The sequence below is a fragment of the Microchirus variegatus genome (genome assembly GCF_963457635.1).
Source record: "Microchirus variegatus genome assembly, chromosome: 12".
Taxonomy (NCBI): domain Eukaryota; kingdom Metazoa; phylum Chordata; class Actinopteri; order Pleuronectiformes; family Soleidae; genus Microchirus; species Microchirus variegatus.
Genome location: NC_139813.1, coordinates 27,624,370 through 27,643,713, shown reverse-complemented (window position 1 = coordinate 27,643,713; position 19,344 = coordinate 27,624,370). Strand labels below are relative to the sequence as shown.

The 19,344-nt window shown below is 41.7% G+C and overlaps 1 protein-coding gene across 1 annotated transcript; it reads left to right on the top strand.

The window, feature by feature from the left end:
• The first annotated feature begins 16 nt into the window (after positions 1-16).
• On the top strand, positions 17-18,548 carry senp6a (SUMO specific peptidase 6a). Its single transcript, XM_083899031.1, has 23 exons — positions 17-127; positions 3,288-3,381; positions 4,015-4,078; positions 5,281-5,387; positions 5,465-5,623; positions 5,818-5,888; positions 6,969-7,063; positions 7,191-7,605; positions 8,817-9,061; positions 9,154-9,294; positions 10,140-10,173; positions 10,267-10,467; positions 11,380-11,573; positions 12,473-12,636; positions 13,496-13,612; positions 13,698-13,820; positions 13,915-14,007; positions 14,677-15,056; positions 16,048-16,133; positions 16,229-16,320; positions 16,425-16,493; positions 16,667-16,817; positions 17,907-18,548. The coding sequence occupies exons 1-23, from the start codon at positions 97-99 to the stop codon at positions 18,165-18,167; spliced, it is 3,387 nt and encodes a 1,128-aa protein (XP_083755157.1). The 5' UTR covers positions 17-96; the 3' UTR covers positions 18,168-18,548.
• The last annotated feature ends 796 nt before the right edge of the window (positions 18,549-19,344 follow it).

Here is a 19,344-nt window from a genome sequence, read left to right as displayed (position 1 = left end):
CCCTTCAGCAGCCCTGGCTCTGCAGCTTCGCTGTGTGTGTGAGCCTGTGATGAGGAGCACCGACCGCTGTCATCCGAGCAGGATCATGGAATAAACATGGCCCACAACAGAAGCTTTTTCTTCGAAGGTAAGACGCTGACACTCCCGCTCCGCTGCTCCACTGGAGCCCGGCTCTCTGCGCCCGCCGAGCCCGGCTCCTGCGCTGCTCATGTCGGTCACAGAATACGTGAAGGCTCCGGGAACAGTGCGGGCTAACGCGAGCTAACGTGGGTTAGCCTCGCTGTGCTCACACAGCCGGGCTTTAAACGAGCTGCCAGGCCGGTGACAGCGCCGCATTTGTGGGTCAACAAAGACGCACCGCAGCGGCCAGGGTCGGGCCTCCGGTCTGGGCCTGTTCGGCTCGGGTTTTTCTTCTTTTATTCCACACTGAATCCGGTGTTCTGTTAGCTGAATAAGCTAGCACCGTCAAGTCAGAAGTTAGCCGGATTTGTAGTTGTTAAAGCTGGACGTGGCAACAGCAGAGAAAAAGGCCCGTTTTTAGCCTCTAAAAAACATTAACCTCCACATTACTTTTGTACAATGTTTAATTATGACATCGAATATTTTAAAAGAGGAAATAGTATTATTATTTATGTTTGAATTGACATAAAGAGACCCTCGTCTGCTAGCTCAGAATTAGCCTGCTAACATGTTAGCATCACATATTAGCCGGCTATTAGATGAAAACAAAACCCAGAGTATTGCAGAAAATATAAATTTTTCGGTGTTTTAATTCTGCTTTTCTGTCCTTTTTCCGCACTGACCTTCATTTTGTGACCGTTTACATTCACAGTTTAAATACGACGAGTGAAATGAGGTGAATAAACAAAGATAAAACAGTCAAACTGATCTTTAATGACATAATAAAACGGATAAATCAAGGTTCTGTACACACTGAACACTGTAGCACGGTATGGTTTTTATTAGCATTTGATATAATGTTAGTGCTGCAGCGATTATTTGATTAATCAATGACTTAATTAATTAGCAACTATTTGGATAATTGAGTAATTGGAATGTTTTTTAGTAATTAAAGCCAGTTTGTGTGATTTTTCAGCTTCTTAAATGTAAATATTTTCTGGTTTCTTTGCTCGATAAAACTAAGAAATCATTAAAAGTGAATGATTTTGTGTTTGTGGACAAAAACAAGACATTTGCTGATTGACATGTGACATTTTCTGTCAACTCATCGATTAATTCTGGACGTAATTATAGTTCATTAAATGATGTGAATAATTGTGCGTTGCAGCCTTTTATAATGACAATAAATGTTTGTATTTTTATCAGGTAACCGTTACTAAACCATTAGAATAAATTCAACAATCACATCATGAACAGCCTCTGTTTTCCCGCAACGTAACATTACGTTCAATTTCTCTAGTGCTTTTCGAGCTGAATGATAATCTGAAAACATGAGATTATAAAGGAGAAGAATATACTTATACATAATAGAAATACAAATATGTATGACTGAATAAATGAAATATTTAGTTTTTTTGCAGAGTTAAACTTAGAGTTTGTGTTTTTTTAGTGGAACAAACAACTCATCGATCGGGAAAACGACTGACGGATTAATCGATGATTAAAATAACGTTATTGATCGCCTGTTTCACGTCTGTCTCCATGACAGAAGTTACACACTGGAGCTTTTTGTTGTTGTGGCATCTTTTCTTTTTCCTTTTAAAGGAAACGCACGCACAAACACACACCACTAGAGCTGCAACTAACGGTTATTTCCGTAATCGATTAATCTGTCGATTATTTTCTCGACGGTGCTCTTGAATGTCTTGTTTTTGTCCACAAACCAAAAATGATTCAGTTTTAATGATTTCAAACTGAGAAACAAAGACAATGTTCACATTTAAGAAGCTAAAACTATCAGAAATGTTGTTTTAATCATGGAAAAATCTTGATCGACCATCGATTAATAATCGATAAATCATTTCAACTCCATGCAGGTGAGAGACAACCTGAGATAAAATGTTGTAAACACTTTGTTTTTGCCATTTAAAGCTGCATTATGTAATAAATCTAAAGCAATTGGCCATAAAATGACTCAGGAATAATGTTCATATAACAAACTGAACTCACCAACAACAACAGTACAGACAAAATATTTGCATTAAAAAAAATATTTTTGCGTCATGTTTGTGTTTTGAAATCATGCTTTGGCGTCATGTGGCGCCACCTACCCCAGTCAGTAGAGTCTCAGCTCACGAGCAACCACGGGTTGCCAGTTACAGGGTTACCACTGAGCATGGAAAAGTATGGAATTTAATGAGAGTCATTTCCAGGTCTGGATAAGTATGGAAAATTCTAAAATTAAATGTATTAATATACAAATCAAAACAAGTTACTAACGCAACATAGTCGACCTGTAGATGATATGAAGCTAATCAAGCTAGCTGTAGAATGATGTGGAGTTAGCATGGTTACCGATACTGACCGCCATTCTCATTTATTTATTATTTCCCATACATGTCGTCGGCCGCGAAAGTGTCACGGGTCGATTCCGAGGACTTTTATGGATTTTAAAACCATTTATTTACATAATAAGCATCTAACAATTAGTGTTCAGATGTTTAACATTGACTGAAAAGTATGGAATTTTGAAATGGAAAATGTGTCGGAACTCTGCAGTTACGTCTGAGCTACAAAGGCGGAGAAAAAACGAAAAACACGAAAAGACTCGCGATATTTTCCAATTTGAGTGTAGTAACCCTTTTTGGCCACATTCTTACACATGGCGCCTTTAAATAAAACGAGTCTGTCGATTTATTGATTACCAGGGGTGTCAAACTAATTTACACTGAGGGCCACATCAGCGTAATGGTTACCCTCAAAGGGCCAGATGTAACTGTCATACAGAATAAATGTAACCAAATGTAACCAAATATAACGTAAAATAAAGGTAACTACGTAAAAAATTTGGTAAATCACTGTCTGTATTTATTACTTATTCAATTTCACTCGTCGCGTGGCGCGCATACAACGATACACTGCGATCTTGTGGCGGGATGCCGTCGATTTGCGGATAACGCAATCGCCGTGCATTGTGGGAAATGTAGTTTATGGTCAAGGCACGCCTTAAAGCAGCACAGACCTATTTTAACACAGATTTTTAAGACTCATTCATCACTAGTGGGCCACATAAAATGATTTTGACACATGTGGATTAAGTGTGTGTGTGTTGGTGTGTGTGTGTGTGTGTGTGTGTGTGTGTGTGTGTGTGTGTTCTGGTTTTCCAGGCCTGGACAGATCAGAGACCAGGAGAGATGGAGGCTACAAGCACAACTGGAGCTTTTCTCTGTCTGGTGACAGTGAAGACGAGAAGAGACATGAGTAAGCACTTCCTTCTTTCTTTCTTTCTTTCTTTCTCTCTGCACTGCATCACTCCATCCATCTCTCTTTCTCCTGCTCTCTCTCTCTCTCTCTCTCTCTCTCACTCACTCGCTCCACATACAGACAGGAAAAGACTCCAGTGACACTTCCTGCTGAGGAGCAGCTTCTTTTATACTCTGTCTGACACCATTAATGCAGCACCTCACTTCAACCCTCAGTCGTAGAAACTGGATCCTGATTGGATTCCCACCATTTAGGCCTTCAGCCCTTTCTTTATTTTTTTTACGAGAAATTCCAGCACGTTATGTTGAAAGCATTGAAAGCGTAGATCATGGGGTTGCCATTAAGGGAATGAGGTAAATCATAATTTAGCTACTTCACATAAGAGGTCAACTTAAGCCTACGGTGTCTTAAGAACATGTTTCACGTCTTTATCTCTGACTTTTTCAACAGGAAAGTGAAGTTTGTAAACCGCTCACTCTCCCACACCAAAGCCCATAGAGAAAATCAGTGATTTTAGCTCAAAAGGACACGGGGGCTGCTGGTCTACTGCTGCAGACTTTTTTGTAACTGGTTTAATCTGCACGTTATCTGACGTAAATGTAAGTGTTTCCCTGACGTTTGTCTCGTCAGTGCCAGCGTGGTGAGCATGGAGGAGATGAACAGGTCACAGCCGACCTCCCCCGAGGAGAAAAAGGTAACCCTCCCTCTTGGTTTGGCCTGGTTGGTCTGGTATTTTGTGGGGGGTGGAGACGATGCGATGCGTAGCGGCGCAATATTGGGCCAAAATAACTGGAACGTCAGAAAAGCAATTAAAAAAAAAAATGAATTAATTGATTTTATTTTTACTTTTTCATATATATATATATTTATATATAAAAAAGAAATGTAAAAATACATTTTTATTTTAATTAATTAATTAATTAATTAATTAATTCATGTATTTATTTATGTATGTATTGATTATATTTATTTTAAAAATAATATATTTTTAATGGAAAACTAGATAGTTTTATTTTATTAATTAGTTAATTAATTAATATATTAATTAAATAAATAAATAGATAAATAAATTAAATAAATATATATATAAATGTCAAAAAGGTTTTATTTTATTTTAATTAATTAATTAATTTGTTTATTTATTTAATAATATATATATATATAAATGTAAAAATTAATAAATAAATTAATTAATTTATTTATTTATTTAAATTAATTTATTTATTTATTTATTTATTTATTTATTTATTTATTTATTTATCTATCTATTTATACATATGTGTGTAAAAAAAGAAATGTAACAAATCTTGACTTTTAATCACATGACTGTACAACACTTCACCCGACAGGCTTCAGACTTTACCGCGAGCAGCAGGGCGAGAAGTAAACAAGATATGGGTAGAAAATGCAGCAGATAAATGAGAAATCGAGCCACTTCTGCCTTCCTGAAGACAGTCAGGCCAAAATAGGGAGAGGAGACACGAGGTCATGTTGGAGATGTGGAGTCAGGTGAAGCCTCAGGTGAAGCCTCAGGTGAAGCCTCAGGTGAAGCCTCAGGTGAAGCCTCAGGTGAAGCCTCAGGTGAAGGTATCGCACCAGATCAGTGTTTAAGCAGCAGCAGAATTGAACAGCGACAGAGAGTCATGTGCGATGGTTCAATGTGTTGTTGAGGGGGAGCTGTTTCTACTGCCCCCTACTGGCCGTTAGCAGAACACTAGCCTTGCAAGATCAGGTGCCGCCGACCTCTGAATCAGGAGGTTTTTTTTTCTTCCCCGTCGACCGAGCGATGGGCCTTGACACACGAGTAAACATCGACTTGAAAACCAAAGGGGAATTTATGATACGTATGAGTCCAGGTGGTCTTCTAACCCTGTAACTCCCCCGTCCTCTGTCCAGTCTCCCTCCCTCAGACCCTTCAATTCCTCCGATTCAATCAGAACCTACGAGAACCGGTCCAATCATCACATGAGGCCTCTGGGCAAACTGGGACCCAGGAAGCACAGGTACCACGTCCGTCCACGTCCGTCCTCTGCCGAGACACTTCCATGTCTGACTCCCTCTCCGTCTCCGTCTCCCACAGCGACGGCCCTCCCTCGGTAGCGACGTCCTCGCCGATGCCCATCAGAACCAACTATTTCATCATCAGCCCGGCGCCGTCGCCGTCGCAGGGCATCGTCTTACAGGGTCGACACTTCCAGCACGCACAGATGCCGTCTGCCGTCAGGAAACCAGCTCAGAGGTGAGGAACGCGCACACACACACACACACACACACACACACACACACGCACACACACACACACACACACACACACACACACACACACACACACGCACACACACAGTGTGTTAGTGATGGAAGGACAGAGTCGTGTAAAGTCATTATTCACAGCTGCTATTCACAGTGATCGTGTGTGTCTCTGTTTTCCTGCAGAAACGACTTCTCCACAACACAACAGGCTTCAGACATGGAGAGCATCGTCCTCACCTGTCCTGAGGTTTCAGGTAACCTTCTGTTCTGACCTCTGACCTCTGACCTCTGTTCATCATACTGCTGTTAGCAGCTGCTCCTGTGAGGGAGGAGCTGTGACGTCATGGAAACAACGTGACTGATATGTACAGTATATATGCATGTGTATATGTGTATATATACGTATGTTTATATATATATATATATATGTACTGTAGATGTGTATATATGTATGTATACATATATGTACGTATATGTGTGTATATGTATGTATTTATTTATGCATGTATATACACATATACATATAAATATACACACATATATATATATATACTTATACATATATACATACATACATGTGTATATGTACATATGTGTGTATATGTATATACGTGTGCGTGTGTGTATATAAGTACATATATGTGTGTATGTGTATATATGTACGTGTGTGTATGTGTGTGTTTATGTACACATGTGTGTATATGTACACGTGTATATGTGTGTGTATATATGTACACGTGTGTATATGTGTGTATATATGTACATATATGTGTATATATGTACATATGTGTGTATATACATACATATGTACATATGTGTATATGTGCATATATGTGTGTATATATGTACATATGTGTATATACATATACAGTATGTGTGTATATATGTACATATATGTGTGTATATACATACATATGTACATATGTGTATATGTGCATATATGTGTGTGTATATACGTTTATATGTACATATATGTGTATATATGTACATATATGTGCATATGTGCATATGTGTACATATATGTGTGTATATATGTACATATACAGTATGTGTGTATATATGTACATATGTGTGTATATACATACATATGTACATATATGTGTATATGTGCATATATGTGTGTATATATACGTTTATATGTACATATAAGTACGTATATGTGTATATGTGTTATATGTGTATATGTGTATACATGTGTACATGTTTATATATGTGAACATATATACACATATATGTACATATATATATATAATGGTGTGCATTAGTGGGCGCTGCAGAGCCTCTTTATTGACTGTAAAGTGAGTCATGACCTTTTTTCCTCTGTAACATTTTAGGGGACGAGGATCTGACCATCAAACGTCGCGTCCAGCAGAAGAGGAAACCTATGGACGGCTGCTGGTCTTTCCCTCCACAGGTCAAAGCAGCAGAGGTAACACACACACACACACACACACACACACACACACACACACACGTATTTTAGATTCTATATAAGTAACCTTTAACGTAACCTTGTGTTTTCTACTCCTGTGGCGCCCTCTGTCTGTCTGCTTCAGCCCCTGTGTCCGGCAAACTCTCACTCGGTGTGCGCAAAGTGCAACAAGCCGAGCGACGGCGCCAGCGAGTGCCACGGCTGCGGGAGCGGCGCGGCGCCGCCGCCCTGCCAGCAGGCGGCGCTCTCTTCCCCGACCCCTCGACCGCCCATCAGGTTGCAGCCGTCCCCCGGGCCCAACAGCCTGCAGCAGAGCTTCTACAAGCCGGCCGCCGCCGCCGCCGCCAGGGCGCCGGGGCCGCCGGCGCGCGGAGAGACGCTGCCCGCGCGGATCGCCGGCGCCAGAGGAACGCCGCTGCCGCTGAGCAACGGCAGGACGCCGCTGTTAGCCGGGACGTCGAGCTGCGGCGGAGCCAGGAACCCGAGCAAAGGGAAGAGGGCGGCGACTGCGAGCCAGCAGCAGGAATTCAGCGACACCAGTGAGTCAAGACCAACGTGATTTACTGGCGTTTTTATGGATGGACGTTGTGTGACGTGACGTTTAGCCACTTCACAAAAGTCTACGATACCTTAAGAACATGTTTCAAAAGATTCTAAACCCAGTCGAGAGGAGTTTGACTCTAGTTTTAGTCCTAGACGACGTTTCCTGAACTTTAACGTAGTGCTGTTAACATGTTAGCGGCGCCAACGTTAGCGCACGATAACGCATGATGCGTTTCCACGACGACTGACCGGGAAAAGACGTCATGTTTTACGTGCTGCGGCACCGGAGTCCAGGCACCGTTTACCAGTAGCTCCGTTAGCTTTGTTAGCTCCTTTAGCGCCATGTGTGCCTCTGTTCATCAAGTTTTAGACTTTTATTTTGAAAGGGTAACTGACGTTTGTAAACCACTCACTCTCCCTCACCAAAGCCCATAGAGAAAACCAGTGATTTTAGCTCACAGGGACACAGGAGCTGCTGGTCTACTGCTGCCTCGTGTGGTCACTTTGTGTCACTGAGGTTAATCCGAGTGAAGGTTTTCAAAAGCCGAATTGACAAAATAAGACATTTGAACTTAGTGATGGAGGCAGCAGTGGATCGACAACTCCTGTGTGGTTAGGGTTAGCTGTGATGCTAAAATCACTGGTTTTCTCTATGGGCTTTGGTGTGGGAGAGTGAGTGGTTTACAAACTTCAGTTTCCTGTTGAAAAAGTGTGTATAACGGTGAAGATAAAGACTTGAAAATGCTCTTAAAGACGTCGTAGACTTAATCTAGTAGGTTTTTCAACTCGAAATCTAAGTTTGTAAACCACTCACTCTCCCACACCAAAGCCCATAGAGAAAATAGGTGATTTTAGCATCACAGCTAACGCTAACCACACAGGAGTTGTTGATCCACTGCTGCATCCATCACTAACTTCAAATGTCTTATTTTGTCAATTCGGCTTTTAAAACCCTCCACTCAGACTCCCCGCAGTTACAGAAATAGACCACACGAGGCAGCAGTAGACCAGCAGCTCCTTTGTCCCTGTGAGCTAAAATCACTGATTTTCTCTATAGGGTTTGGTGTGGGAGAGTGAGTGGTTTACAAACTTTATTAAAGTCTGTCTAAGAGCGAAATAAAGACGCGAACATGCGGCGTCGATATCGTAGACTTGAACTGACGCTGATTTTGTTCGGTAATGGACTGACCCTCTGTCTCCACGTCAGTCGTCTTGTCCAGCGACGACGACGACGAGGAAGACTGCGACGACGCCAGCACGGGAAGCGTCAACAGACTGGACAGCGTCTCGCCTCGGCCGGCGGACTCGGCGCACTCCTCGCCGGCGCCCTCCGGTGGCAGAGTGGAGGCGGCGGAGAAGAGGGCGGGCGATCACGAGGAGATGAACATGGAGTTCTTCGAGGACGTCAACACGAAGATCGCGCTGCCGCGGCGAGCTCGGATGAAGGACCAGGTTAGGAGGCGGCTCAGAGTCGTGGCGTTTGTCTCCCGTTTAAACAAAAGTAAATAATAATAATAATAATAATAATAATATTCATGTTTCAGTTTGGAAATCAACCGCCCGAGCAGTTTTCTCCGAGGACAAAGAAGCCAAAGGTCTCGTCTGATAAGTGCGACAACATCATCCTGCAGTGTCGCAGCGTCAGGGTGGGAACTCTTCGCAGGGTGGTGACCAAACCCGTCATCGTGAGTGCTTTTATTTTGAAGCGCAGCCACTAGATGGTGCTGTTTTTTTACACCCGATTCTCCAGGAAAAGCAACACAAGTCTTCACGATTCAGCGTTTCTGTAAATAATCTGTCCTCAAGTGTTCAAGTCCTGATTTTAGCTGCGTGGACACAGGAGCTGCTGCTGCCTCGTGTGGTCACTTTGTGTCACTTAAGTAAATCCAAATGCAGGTTTTCAAAAGCCGAATTGACAAAATCAGTCATTGTAAGTTAGTGATGGAGGCAGCAGTGGATCAACAACTCCTGTGAACTCCTGTGTTGTTGTTGATGTTAAAATCACTGATTTTCTCTATGGGCTTTGGTGTGGGAGAGTGAGTGGTTTATAAACTTCAGTTTACACAAGAAAAAGTCTGTCAAACGGTGAGATAAAGACGTGAACGTGTTCTTAAGACATCGTAGACTTAAACTGACATCGATTTAATCTGATATATTTCCACTAAGTGGCTAAAAACTGAAGTTTGTAAACCACTCACTCTCCCACACCAAAGTCCATAGAGAAAACCAGTGATTTTAACATCACAGGGACACAGGAGTTCACTGGAGTTGTTGATCCACTGCTGCCTCCATCACTAACTTATAATGACTGATTTTGTCAATTCGGCTTCTGAAAACCTTCACTCAGACTTCCCTCAGTGACACAAAGTGACCACACGAGGCGGCAGAGGTCCAGCAGCTCCTGTGTCCCTGTGAGTTAAAATCACTGATTTTCTCTATGGACTTTGGTGACGTTGATGTTGTATTAGTTTAGTATTTTGTTAAGAATGAAAACTAACGTTAAATAAATGTTGTTGTTGTTTTTGCTCAGTTTACCACCACCAACGTCCAGCTGGAAACAGAAGGTATGAAGTCTATTGTATTTTAATGAAGTCGTCTTTGACAGCTTTTCACCTTTCTAAGTGTTAAATGAGCTGTGACTTCCTCTCGTGTGTCAGTGTCGGCCTCGGAGTCGAAGGCTAAGACCATGGAGAACGTCAGCCTCAGAGCGTCAGAGCTGATCAGCTGTGAGTGGTGCAGCGTGAGGAAGCTCCCCGTGTTGTTCTTCCAGACCACGCCGCTGGAGTGTGAGCGTCTGCGGACGCAGCTGAGCATGAGCAGGGAGAAGGGAAGCGATTGGTACGACTGCACCAGCCACGGTGAGATCACGCACCAGGGACGGTGATGATCCTCAGATCTTCAGATCCTCACAGATCCTCACATATCTTCAGATCCTTAGATCCTCACAGATCTTCAGATCCTCACAGATCCTCACAGATCCTCTCAGATCTTCAGATCCTCAGATCAATCCTCACAGATCCTCAAAGATCTTCAGATCCTTAGATCCTCACAGATCTTCAGATCCTCACAGATCTTCAGATCCTCACAGATCCTCACATATCTTCAGATCCTTAGATCCTCACAGATCTTCAGATCCTCACAGATCCTCACAGATCCTCTCAGATCTTCAGATCCTCAGATCGATCCTCACAGATCCTCAAAGATCTTCAGATCCTTAGATCCTCACAGATCTTCAGATCCTCACAGATCTTCAGATCCTCACAGATCTTCAGATCCTCACAGATCTTCAGATCCTTAGATCCTCAGAGATCTTCAGATCCTCAGATCTTCAGATCCTCACAGATTGATCCTCACATATCCTCAGATCTTCAGATCCTCACAGATTGATCCTCACATATCCTCAGATCTTCAGATCCTCACAGATTGATCCTCACATATCCTCAGATCTTCAGATCCTCACAGATTGATCCTCAAATATCTGCAGATCCTCCCAGATCCTCAGGTCCTCTCAGATCCTGACATATCTTCAGATCCTCTCACATCCCCTCAGGTCTTCAGATCTTCAGATCCCCACAGATTCACTCAGATATTTAGATCCTCAGATCCACACAGATCCTCACATATCCTCACATATCTTCAGATCCTCACATATCCTCAAATATCTCCTCACAGATCTTCACAGATCTTCAGATCCTCACAGATCTTCAGATCCTCCGGTGCTGACCCTCTCTCTCTGTTTCTCTGCTCCTCCTCCTCCTCCTCCTCTTCAGAGTCGGACGAGAAGTACATCGTGTTGATCTTCGAGAACGGCCTGGCCATGCAGGAGCAGATGATCCTGGAGGACATCCTGAACGTCATCGGCCGCACCAACATCCTGGTGGACTTCCCCGCCAAGCTGCCGTTTGAGGAGGCCAACATGCGTCTGGTCAACTACAACAAGGCCAGTAAGCAGAAGGAGGACAAGGTGAGCGATGACTTCTCAACCAAAGGGGCGTGGCCTCAGCCCGCCCGACATGGCAGATAAATGGCTTTGAGGTAGTGCTGGGCACAGCGGTTAGCGGCGCCAACGTTAACGCACATTAGCGTATGGTGCGTTTCCATGTGACTGACTGGAAAAAGAAGCGCGTGACGTCATGTTTACGTGACTCACGATTGTTAAAACGAGTCTCTAAAGTAACGCTAAACTTTATGAACAGAGGCACACATGGTGCTAAAGGAGCTAACAAAGCTAACGGAGCTAACTGGTAAACGGTGCCTGGACTCTGGTGCCGCAGCACGTAAAACATGACGTCTTTTCCTGGTCAGTCGTCATGGAAACGCATCATGCGTTATTGTGCGCTAACGTTGGCGGCGCTAACACGTTAACAGCACTACGTTAAAGTTTACGAAACGTCGTCACGTGATCGAGCCTTTCATTCAACAGTGTGGCCCAACAGTGCCCCCTATTGAAAGTCCTAATTTAAAGAAAATCTACGTTGATTTTGACAAAATGTTCTCAAATCCACCCCTGACTTTAAAAAAAAAAAAAATCAGTTTTACCAAACAGGAAGTCGGCCATGTTGGATTTCCTGTGTTTTTAAACACAGTTGAGGCCTTTAGGAAGAGTTAATTAATTTTCGATTAAATGTGAATATTCCCTGGTTTCTTTGCTTGATTTTAAAGACTCGTAATTATATTTAAATAACAAAAGAAACACTTCTACACCTGAAAATAAACATTTAAAAGGATAAGAATCCCATCAGATCAAAGGACGTGGATGAGACAAGAACGTTGGCCTTTAAAAGCTCTTTGTTGACAGATGTTTGAACAGATGTTGCAGTGATTGCGCTTGTTGTTATTGTTGTTGTTGTTGTTCCTCTGCAGGTGAAGCCGACGCAAACTCCTCCCAAAGTCGCCGCGCAGGTCTCGCCCGCTACGACGCCCGGGCGAACACGGATGAGCACTCGCCAACAGACCAGCTCTTACTTTGAAGACGAGGACGACGACATGACCGACCTGCAGCCGACGTTCTCCGGACCAATCATCAAGTGAGTCGCTGCGTCTGTCGTCTGGAACCAACCACTGACGTTATAATATTTTTTTTTTATATAAAACATTATAAGAAAATAATAATGCAATTTTTTTTTCTGCTTATCTTTCACATATACTAGGCAACAATAAACCAAAATAAAAAAAAATCCGGTTTGCATGAATTATATTGACAATATTTCATTTTTTGTGTTTTTTTTTATTATAAAATGAGGTGCATCATGACTAAACCTGGCAATTTAAGGGTTAAAAATATAAAAAATATATTTATATTTGATATGAATAGAAAGAACAGATGTTGGTCTAAAACCTAAAAAAAAAAAATACAAATAAATACAAATGTATGCATTTGTTATAGCTGTGTACTTTATGAGCACCATTTGGTGCTCTAGGTGTGTTAACGTGAGTATTTTAGGTCATCTGTCATTACAAAAAAATAATGCCAAAAAAAAAAAAAATTCTGCTAATCTTTCACATATACCAGGCTGCAATAATCCAAACAAAAAAATTCCAGTTTGCATGAAGTATATTGAAAATAATTAATTTTTTGTGTTTTTTAGATCATAAAATCAACGGGCATCATGAATAAATCTGGCAATTTAAGGGTTAAAAATAAAAATATATATGTTAATATTTGATATGGATGGAAAGAACAGATGTTGGTGTAAAACCTAAAAAAAAAAAAAAATCAAAAATACAGATGTATACTATTTTTATACCTGTGTACTTTCATGCGCACCATTTGGTGTGCTAGGTGTAATAACGTAACTTTTTTAAAGGCGTATCTGTGGGTTAAGCTTCAAAGTTGTTGTTTCCTCGTGTCCATGAATCACACAGTTCCTTGTGTTTGTCTTCCAGGTTAATGGTGTATCCTCCTCCTCCAGCCAAAGGTGGCATCTCCGTCACCAATGAAGACCTCCACTGCCTTAACGATGGAGAGTTCCTCAACGACGTCATCATAGATTTTTATTTAAAGTAAGTCGTTGAACGAAAACACAAACCAACCAACGATCTTCTCAAAAAACAAATACATTTTCACACTTTTTTTGTCGTTTCCCAGATATTTAGTTTTGGAGAAGTTGAAAAAAGACGACGCACAGAGAATCCACGTCTTCAGCTCCTTCTTCTACAAGAGGCTGAACCAGCGAGAGAGGAGGAACGTTCCAGAGACCACCAACCTGCCGTGAGGATACCACTGCACCATGACGTTAATGTGTGTTCACACGTTTGTCTGCTCTACAACTGAACTCTGTGTGTGTGTGTGTGTGTCTTCTCAGAATCCAGAAGAGGAAGCACAACAGGGTGAAGACGTGGACTCGACACGTGGATCTGTTCCAGAAGGACTTCATCTTTGTTCCCATCAACGAGTCGTGAGTCTGGCCTCGTGTTTGAGACTTCACGTTAAAGAAGTTAAAGCTCTATGTGTGGATTATCTTGATATCAAACTACAGATAACACTTGTGAGATTCCACCAGAGGTGTAAGTTTCACTGTAGATGCCACTGTGTCAGAGTAAATGTACATGGAACACAGCATAAATGAAGGATTTTTTTTTCTCTCGCCTAAAAAAATATTGCATTTTGAAGCAAATATCACCTTTAAAATATGCAGTAGGAGCTTAAAAACACACGGAGGTCATGTAACAACATTTGGACATGAGCTGTGCAAAGTCTGACACGGTTGAAGTGAAGCAGAGTAAAGTTACAGAGGTTTTAGTAAAGAGATGTCTGGACGTTCTCACTTTTGGCACATTTTGGCACCATCTGTGCCATTTGAGATTTCTTAGGTACAAAATGATTAAAAAACCCATTTAATTTCATGTAACAACATGTGGACATGAGCTGTGCAAAGTCTGACGCGGTTGAAGTGAAGCAGAGTAAAGTTACAGAGGTTTTAGTAAAGCGATGTCTGGACGTTCTCACTTTTGGCACAGTTTGGCACCATCTGTGCGCTTTTGTCGCTGCGTCTGAACCGTGAAGAAGAGGTTAAAAGGCTGAATAATAATAACGATTTGATCTTTGTTGTTTTCGCCGTCATCAGAGCTCACTGGTACCTCGCCGTCATCTGTTTCCCGGGCCTCGACGGTCCAGTGTTCGAGCAGAACCCGCTGTTCCGGGACTCGTCTGCGGATCGTCCCTCGCCGCCGCCGTCGTCGTCGTCGTCGTCGTCGTCGTCGTCAGAGGAGAACATCCCGGAACACTGTCGTCCTCTGTCGCCGGACCGAGACGGGCTGGACGGTGTTGGCGGCGGCGGCGGCGGCGGCGTCTCGGAGCAGCCGTCGCCCGGCGTCGCTGCAGAAGGTCGTCTCTGCGCCGGTGACCTCGCCAAAGAGAAGCCGAACGCAGACGGGAGACGAGAAGCTTCCAGGAATTCCACAGCGGCCGGGAGCGTCCAGACTGACGGAGAACAACAATACACCAGTGAGTGTTGGTCTCAAAAGAGATGGAGGTTGGTTTGTATCAGGCACAGACTGAGCTGTGAGCGCCCCCTGCTGCTGCTCGGTAAATCTACATCACGTCTACGATGTCTTTAAGATCATAGTTTTCCAAGAGGAAACTGAAGTTTGTAAACCACTCACTCACCCAAAGTACTACTAAACTACTATTAAAATGACTCCTTAAGTACTACTAAAAGTACTACTAAACTACTACTAAAATTACTCCTTAATTACTACTAAACTACTACTAAAATTACTCCTTAAGTGCTACTAAAAGTACTACTAAAATTACTCCTTAAGTACTATTAAACTTCTACTAAAAGTACTACTAGTTTTTTAAGCCAGGAACTGAAGTTTGTAACCACTCACTCTACTAAAAGTACTATTAAAATGACTCCTTAAGTACTATTAAAAGTACTACTAAACTACTATTAAAATGACTCCTTAAGTACTACTAAACTACTACTAAAATTACTCCTTATGTACTTCTAAAAGTACTACTAAACTACTATTAAAATTACTCCTTAATTACTACTAAACTACTACTAAAATTACTCCTTAAGTGCTATTAAACTTCTACTAAAAGTACTACTAATCTACTCATTAAGTACTACTAAAATTACTCCTTAAGCACTATTAAACTTCTACTAAAAGTACTACTAGTTTTTTAAGCAGGGAACTGAAGTTTGTAAACCACTCACTCTCCCACACCAAAGTCCATAGAGAAAATCAGTGATTTCAGTTCAAATGTCTTATTTTGTTAAGTCGGCATGTTTCGGCTTCACTCAGACTTTCCTCAGTGACACAAAGTGACCACACGAGGCAGCAGTAGACCAGCAGCTCCTGTGTCCCTGTGAGCTAAAATCACTGATTTTCTCTATGGACTTTGGTGTGGGAGAGTGAGTGACGCTGCAGATGCTTGTTTTGTGTGTGTTTGTGTGTGAATACTAACTATAGTTTGTGTTTATTTCCAGGTGAGTTGCACAGAATCAGCGTCTGTTACGGCTCAAACAAAGACGACGACACCTTCCCCTTCTCCGACGACCAAAGCTCGTGTCAGGTGACTCAGGTTTTATTTCTTCTTTCTCGTCATGAAGAAGATTCTCGCGATAACTTTTTTTAAACTCGTGGATTTAATTGTGTGTGTATTTGCAGGACGAGTGCAGCGAAGACGAGACTCTGACTGAAGACACGCTCAGCGCCGACGCCTCCACTACTTTGGCCTCCAAACCAAACCTGTGCAAACAGTGAGTGCATGCATGTCCTCGCCTGCAGGGGGCGCCAATGCGCTGAAAATGCTGACGTGTTTGATGATATTTGAATGAAACCACGTCTGGTGTTGTGTCACCAGGCCTTGTATTCTCATCATGGACTCGCTGCGTGGTCCGGCTCGATCCACTGTGGTGAAAACTCTCCGAGAGTAAGTCGAATCATTATTATTATAATAATAATAATAATAATAATAATAATTATAATAATAATGTGTTCTAAACTGACGTGGATTTTCGGTCACAGATATGAAAATGATATATAATCTCTGAGAGGTTTTATTTTGAAGGAACAGGATTTTGACTGTGGGTGCGTTTGTTTCAGGTACCTGGAGGTGGAGTGGGAGGTGCGCAAAGGGAGTCAGCGGAGTTTTGGGAAGGACACGATGAAGGGTTCGAGTCCTCGTGTGCCTCAGCAGGACAACTTCAGCGACTGTGGAGTTTACGTCCTGCAATATGTGGAGAGTTTCTTTGAGGTGAGAGAGAAACGCAGCGTTATCATCATTATTATGATTATGTGGACCGTTATTATGACGTTATTATGATTATATGGATCATTATTCCTTCACTTTATTCACTTTTCTGACCTCGTTTTTTTTGTTTTCACAAGAAAGCCATTTTTTCCACGTCGGTAAATTAAAGCTTCAACAGACAAATGTTTATTTTATTCACATGAAAGCAAATTTAAAAGCGGAAAACTGCACCTTTTTTGTGTTAAGTAAAAACAGGTTCTGATGTTTATTTAAAGATATTTATCATTTATTTAAATATTAATCAGTTGACAGAAAAAAAAAAAAAATTATATTCTTCCCCAGTTTCCAATAATCCATGTTTTCCTTTCCTCAGTGCAGAATCCCATCCCCAGTTTCTAATAGTCCACATTTTCCCAGTTTCCAATAATCCACATTTTCCAATTATCCAGTTTCTAATAATCCATGTTTTCAAATAATCAACTTTTCTCTTTCCACCATACAGAATCCCATCCCCAGTTTCCAATAATCCAGTTTCCAATAATCCATGTTTTCCTCTCCCCTGTGCAGAATCCCATCCACAGTTTCTAATAATTCACGTTTTCCCAGTTCTCAATAATCCACGTTTTCCTTTTCTCCATGCAAGAATTCATCCCCAGTTTCCAATAATCCTTGTTTTCCGATTATCCAGTTTCTAATAATCCGTGTTTTCCTCTCCTCTTCCGTGCAGAATCCCATCCACAGTGTCTAATAATCCGTGTTTTCCTCTCCTCCTCTATGCAGAATCCCCTCCACAGTTTCTAATATTCCGTGTTTTCCTCTCCTCCGGGCAGAATCCCATCCACAGTCTCTAATAATCCGTGTTTTCCTCTCCTCCTCTATGCAGAATCCCCTCCACAGTTTCTAATAATCTGTCTTTTCCTCTCCTCCGGGGCAGAATCCCATCCACAGTCTCTAATAATCCGTGTTTTCCTCTCCTCCTCTATGCAGAATCCCCTCCACAGTTTCTAATAATCCGTCTTTTCCTCTCCTCCGGGGCAGAATCCCATCCACAGTCTCTAATAATCCGTGTTTTCCTCTCCTCCTCCGGTGCAGAATCCGCTCCACAGTTTCCAGCTGCCGGTGAACCTGAGCGACTGGTTTCCGCAGCAGAGGATGAAGACGAAGCGCGACGAGATCAAAGAGCTGATCCTGGACATCCAGCAGCAGCAGGACGTGGAGAGGGAGGAGCTGGCGCCGCTCGAGGCTCCGCCCACCTCGCCGGAGGAGGAGGAGGAGCCAGAGATCGAGGAGACGACCTGCAGCCTGACCACGACGACGACGAGCCGGCCGCCAAACTTAGCCGTGAGCCGCTGAGGTGTGGCCCCGCCCCCACACGGTCTGGCCCCGCCCCCACACTGCCTGGCCCCGCCCACCTGGCCCTGAGCCTTGATGATTTAATGTCTGCTGCTGGTTTCACTGAAACGTCTGAACTCACACACACACTTACACACACACACACACACACACACTTACACACACGTACACACACTTTCCGTTTGTAATAAATAAAGAAGAAGACGTGTAAATACGCAGGAGTTCTTCCCGCTGCCTTTGTAATTTTACTGTTTTATGACACGTGGCTCCTTTAATTTATGTTGTCATGGATGTTTTCTGCTGTTTTTGGGCTTTATCCAGCTGTGTCGAGGACAACAACAACAACAACAATAAACAAACAAACAAACAAACAAACAACAACAGAAGAGCCCAGAGACAAAGTCACTGTTGGTTTTTTGTCCGTTTAAGCGTCTGGAAAAAATAAAAGCCAGGTTTCACAGCGTTTGACTTGGTCGATGACATCGTGTGTGTGTGCGTGTGCTATACACATGTTTTAGACATTTTAAAAGATAAAGTTAAGTTGTTTTTTTTCAAGTTTGTAAACCACTCACTCTCCCACACCAAAGCCCATAGAGAAAACCAGTGATTTTAGCTCACAGTGGACACAGGAGCTGCTGGTCCTCTGCTGCCTCGTGTGGTCACTTTGCGTCACTGAGGTAAATCTGAATGAAGGTTTTCAAAAGCATATATATACACACATATTTATATATATGTGTATATGTATACATATATATACATATGTATATATATTCATATGTGTATATGTATACATATGTATATATGTGTGTAAATGTATACATATATATATATATGTGTGTATATGTATACATATATATATGTGTGTATATGTATACATATATATGTGTGTGTATATGTATACATATATATTTATTTATTAATATTAATAAATTATATATATATTCTAATATATATGTATATATATATACATTTATATATATATATGTGTATATGTATACATATGTGTATATGTATAAATATATATATACATATATATGTATATATATATATGTGTGTGTATATGTATACATATATATTTATGTATTAATATTAATAAATTAAAAATGTATATTTAAAAACTCGAATATCTTATAAATATGTGTATTATAATAATATAATGTATTATTGTATGACTCGT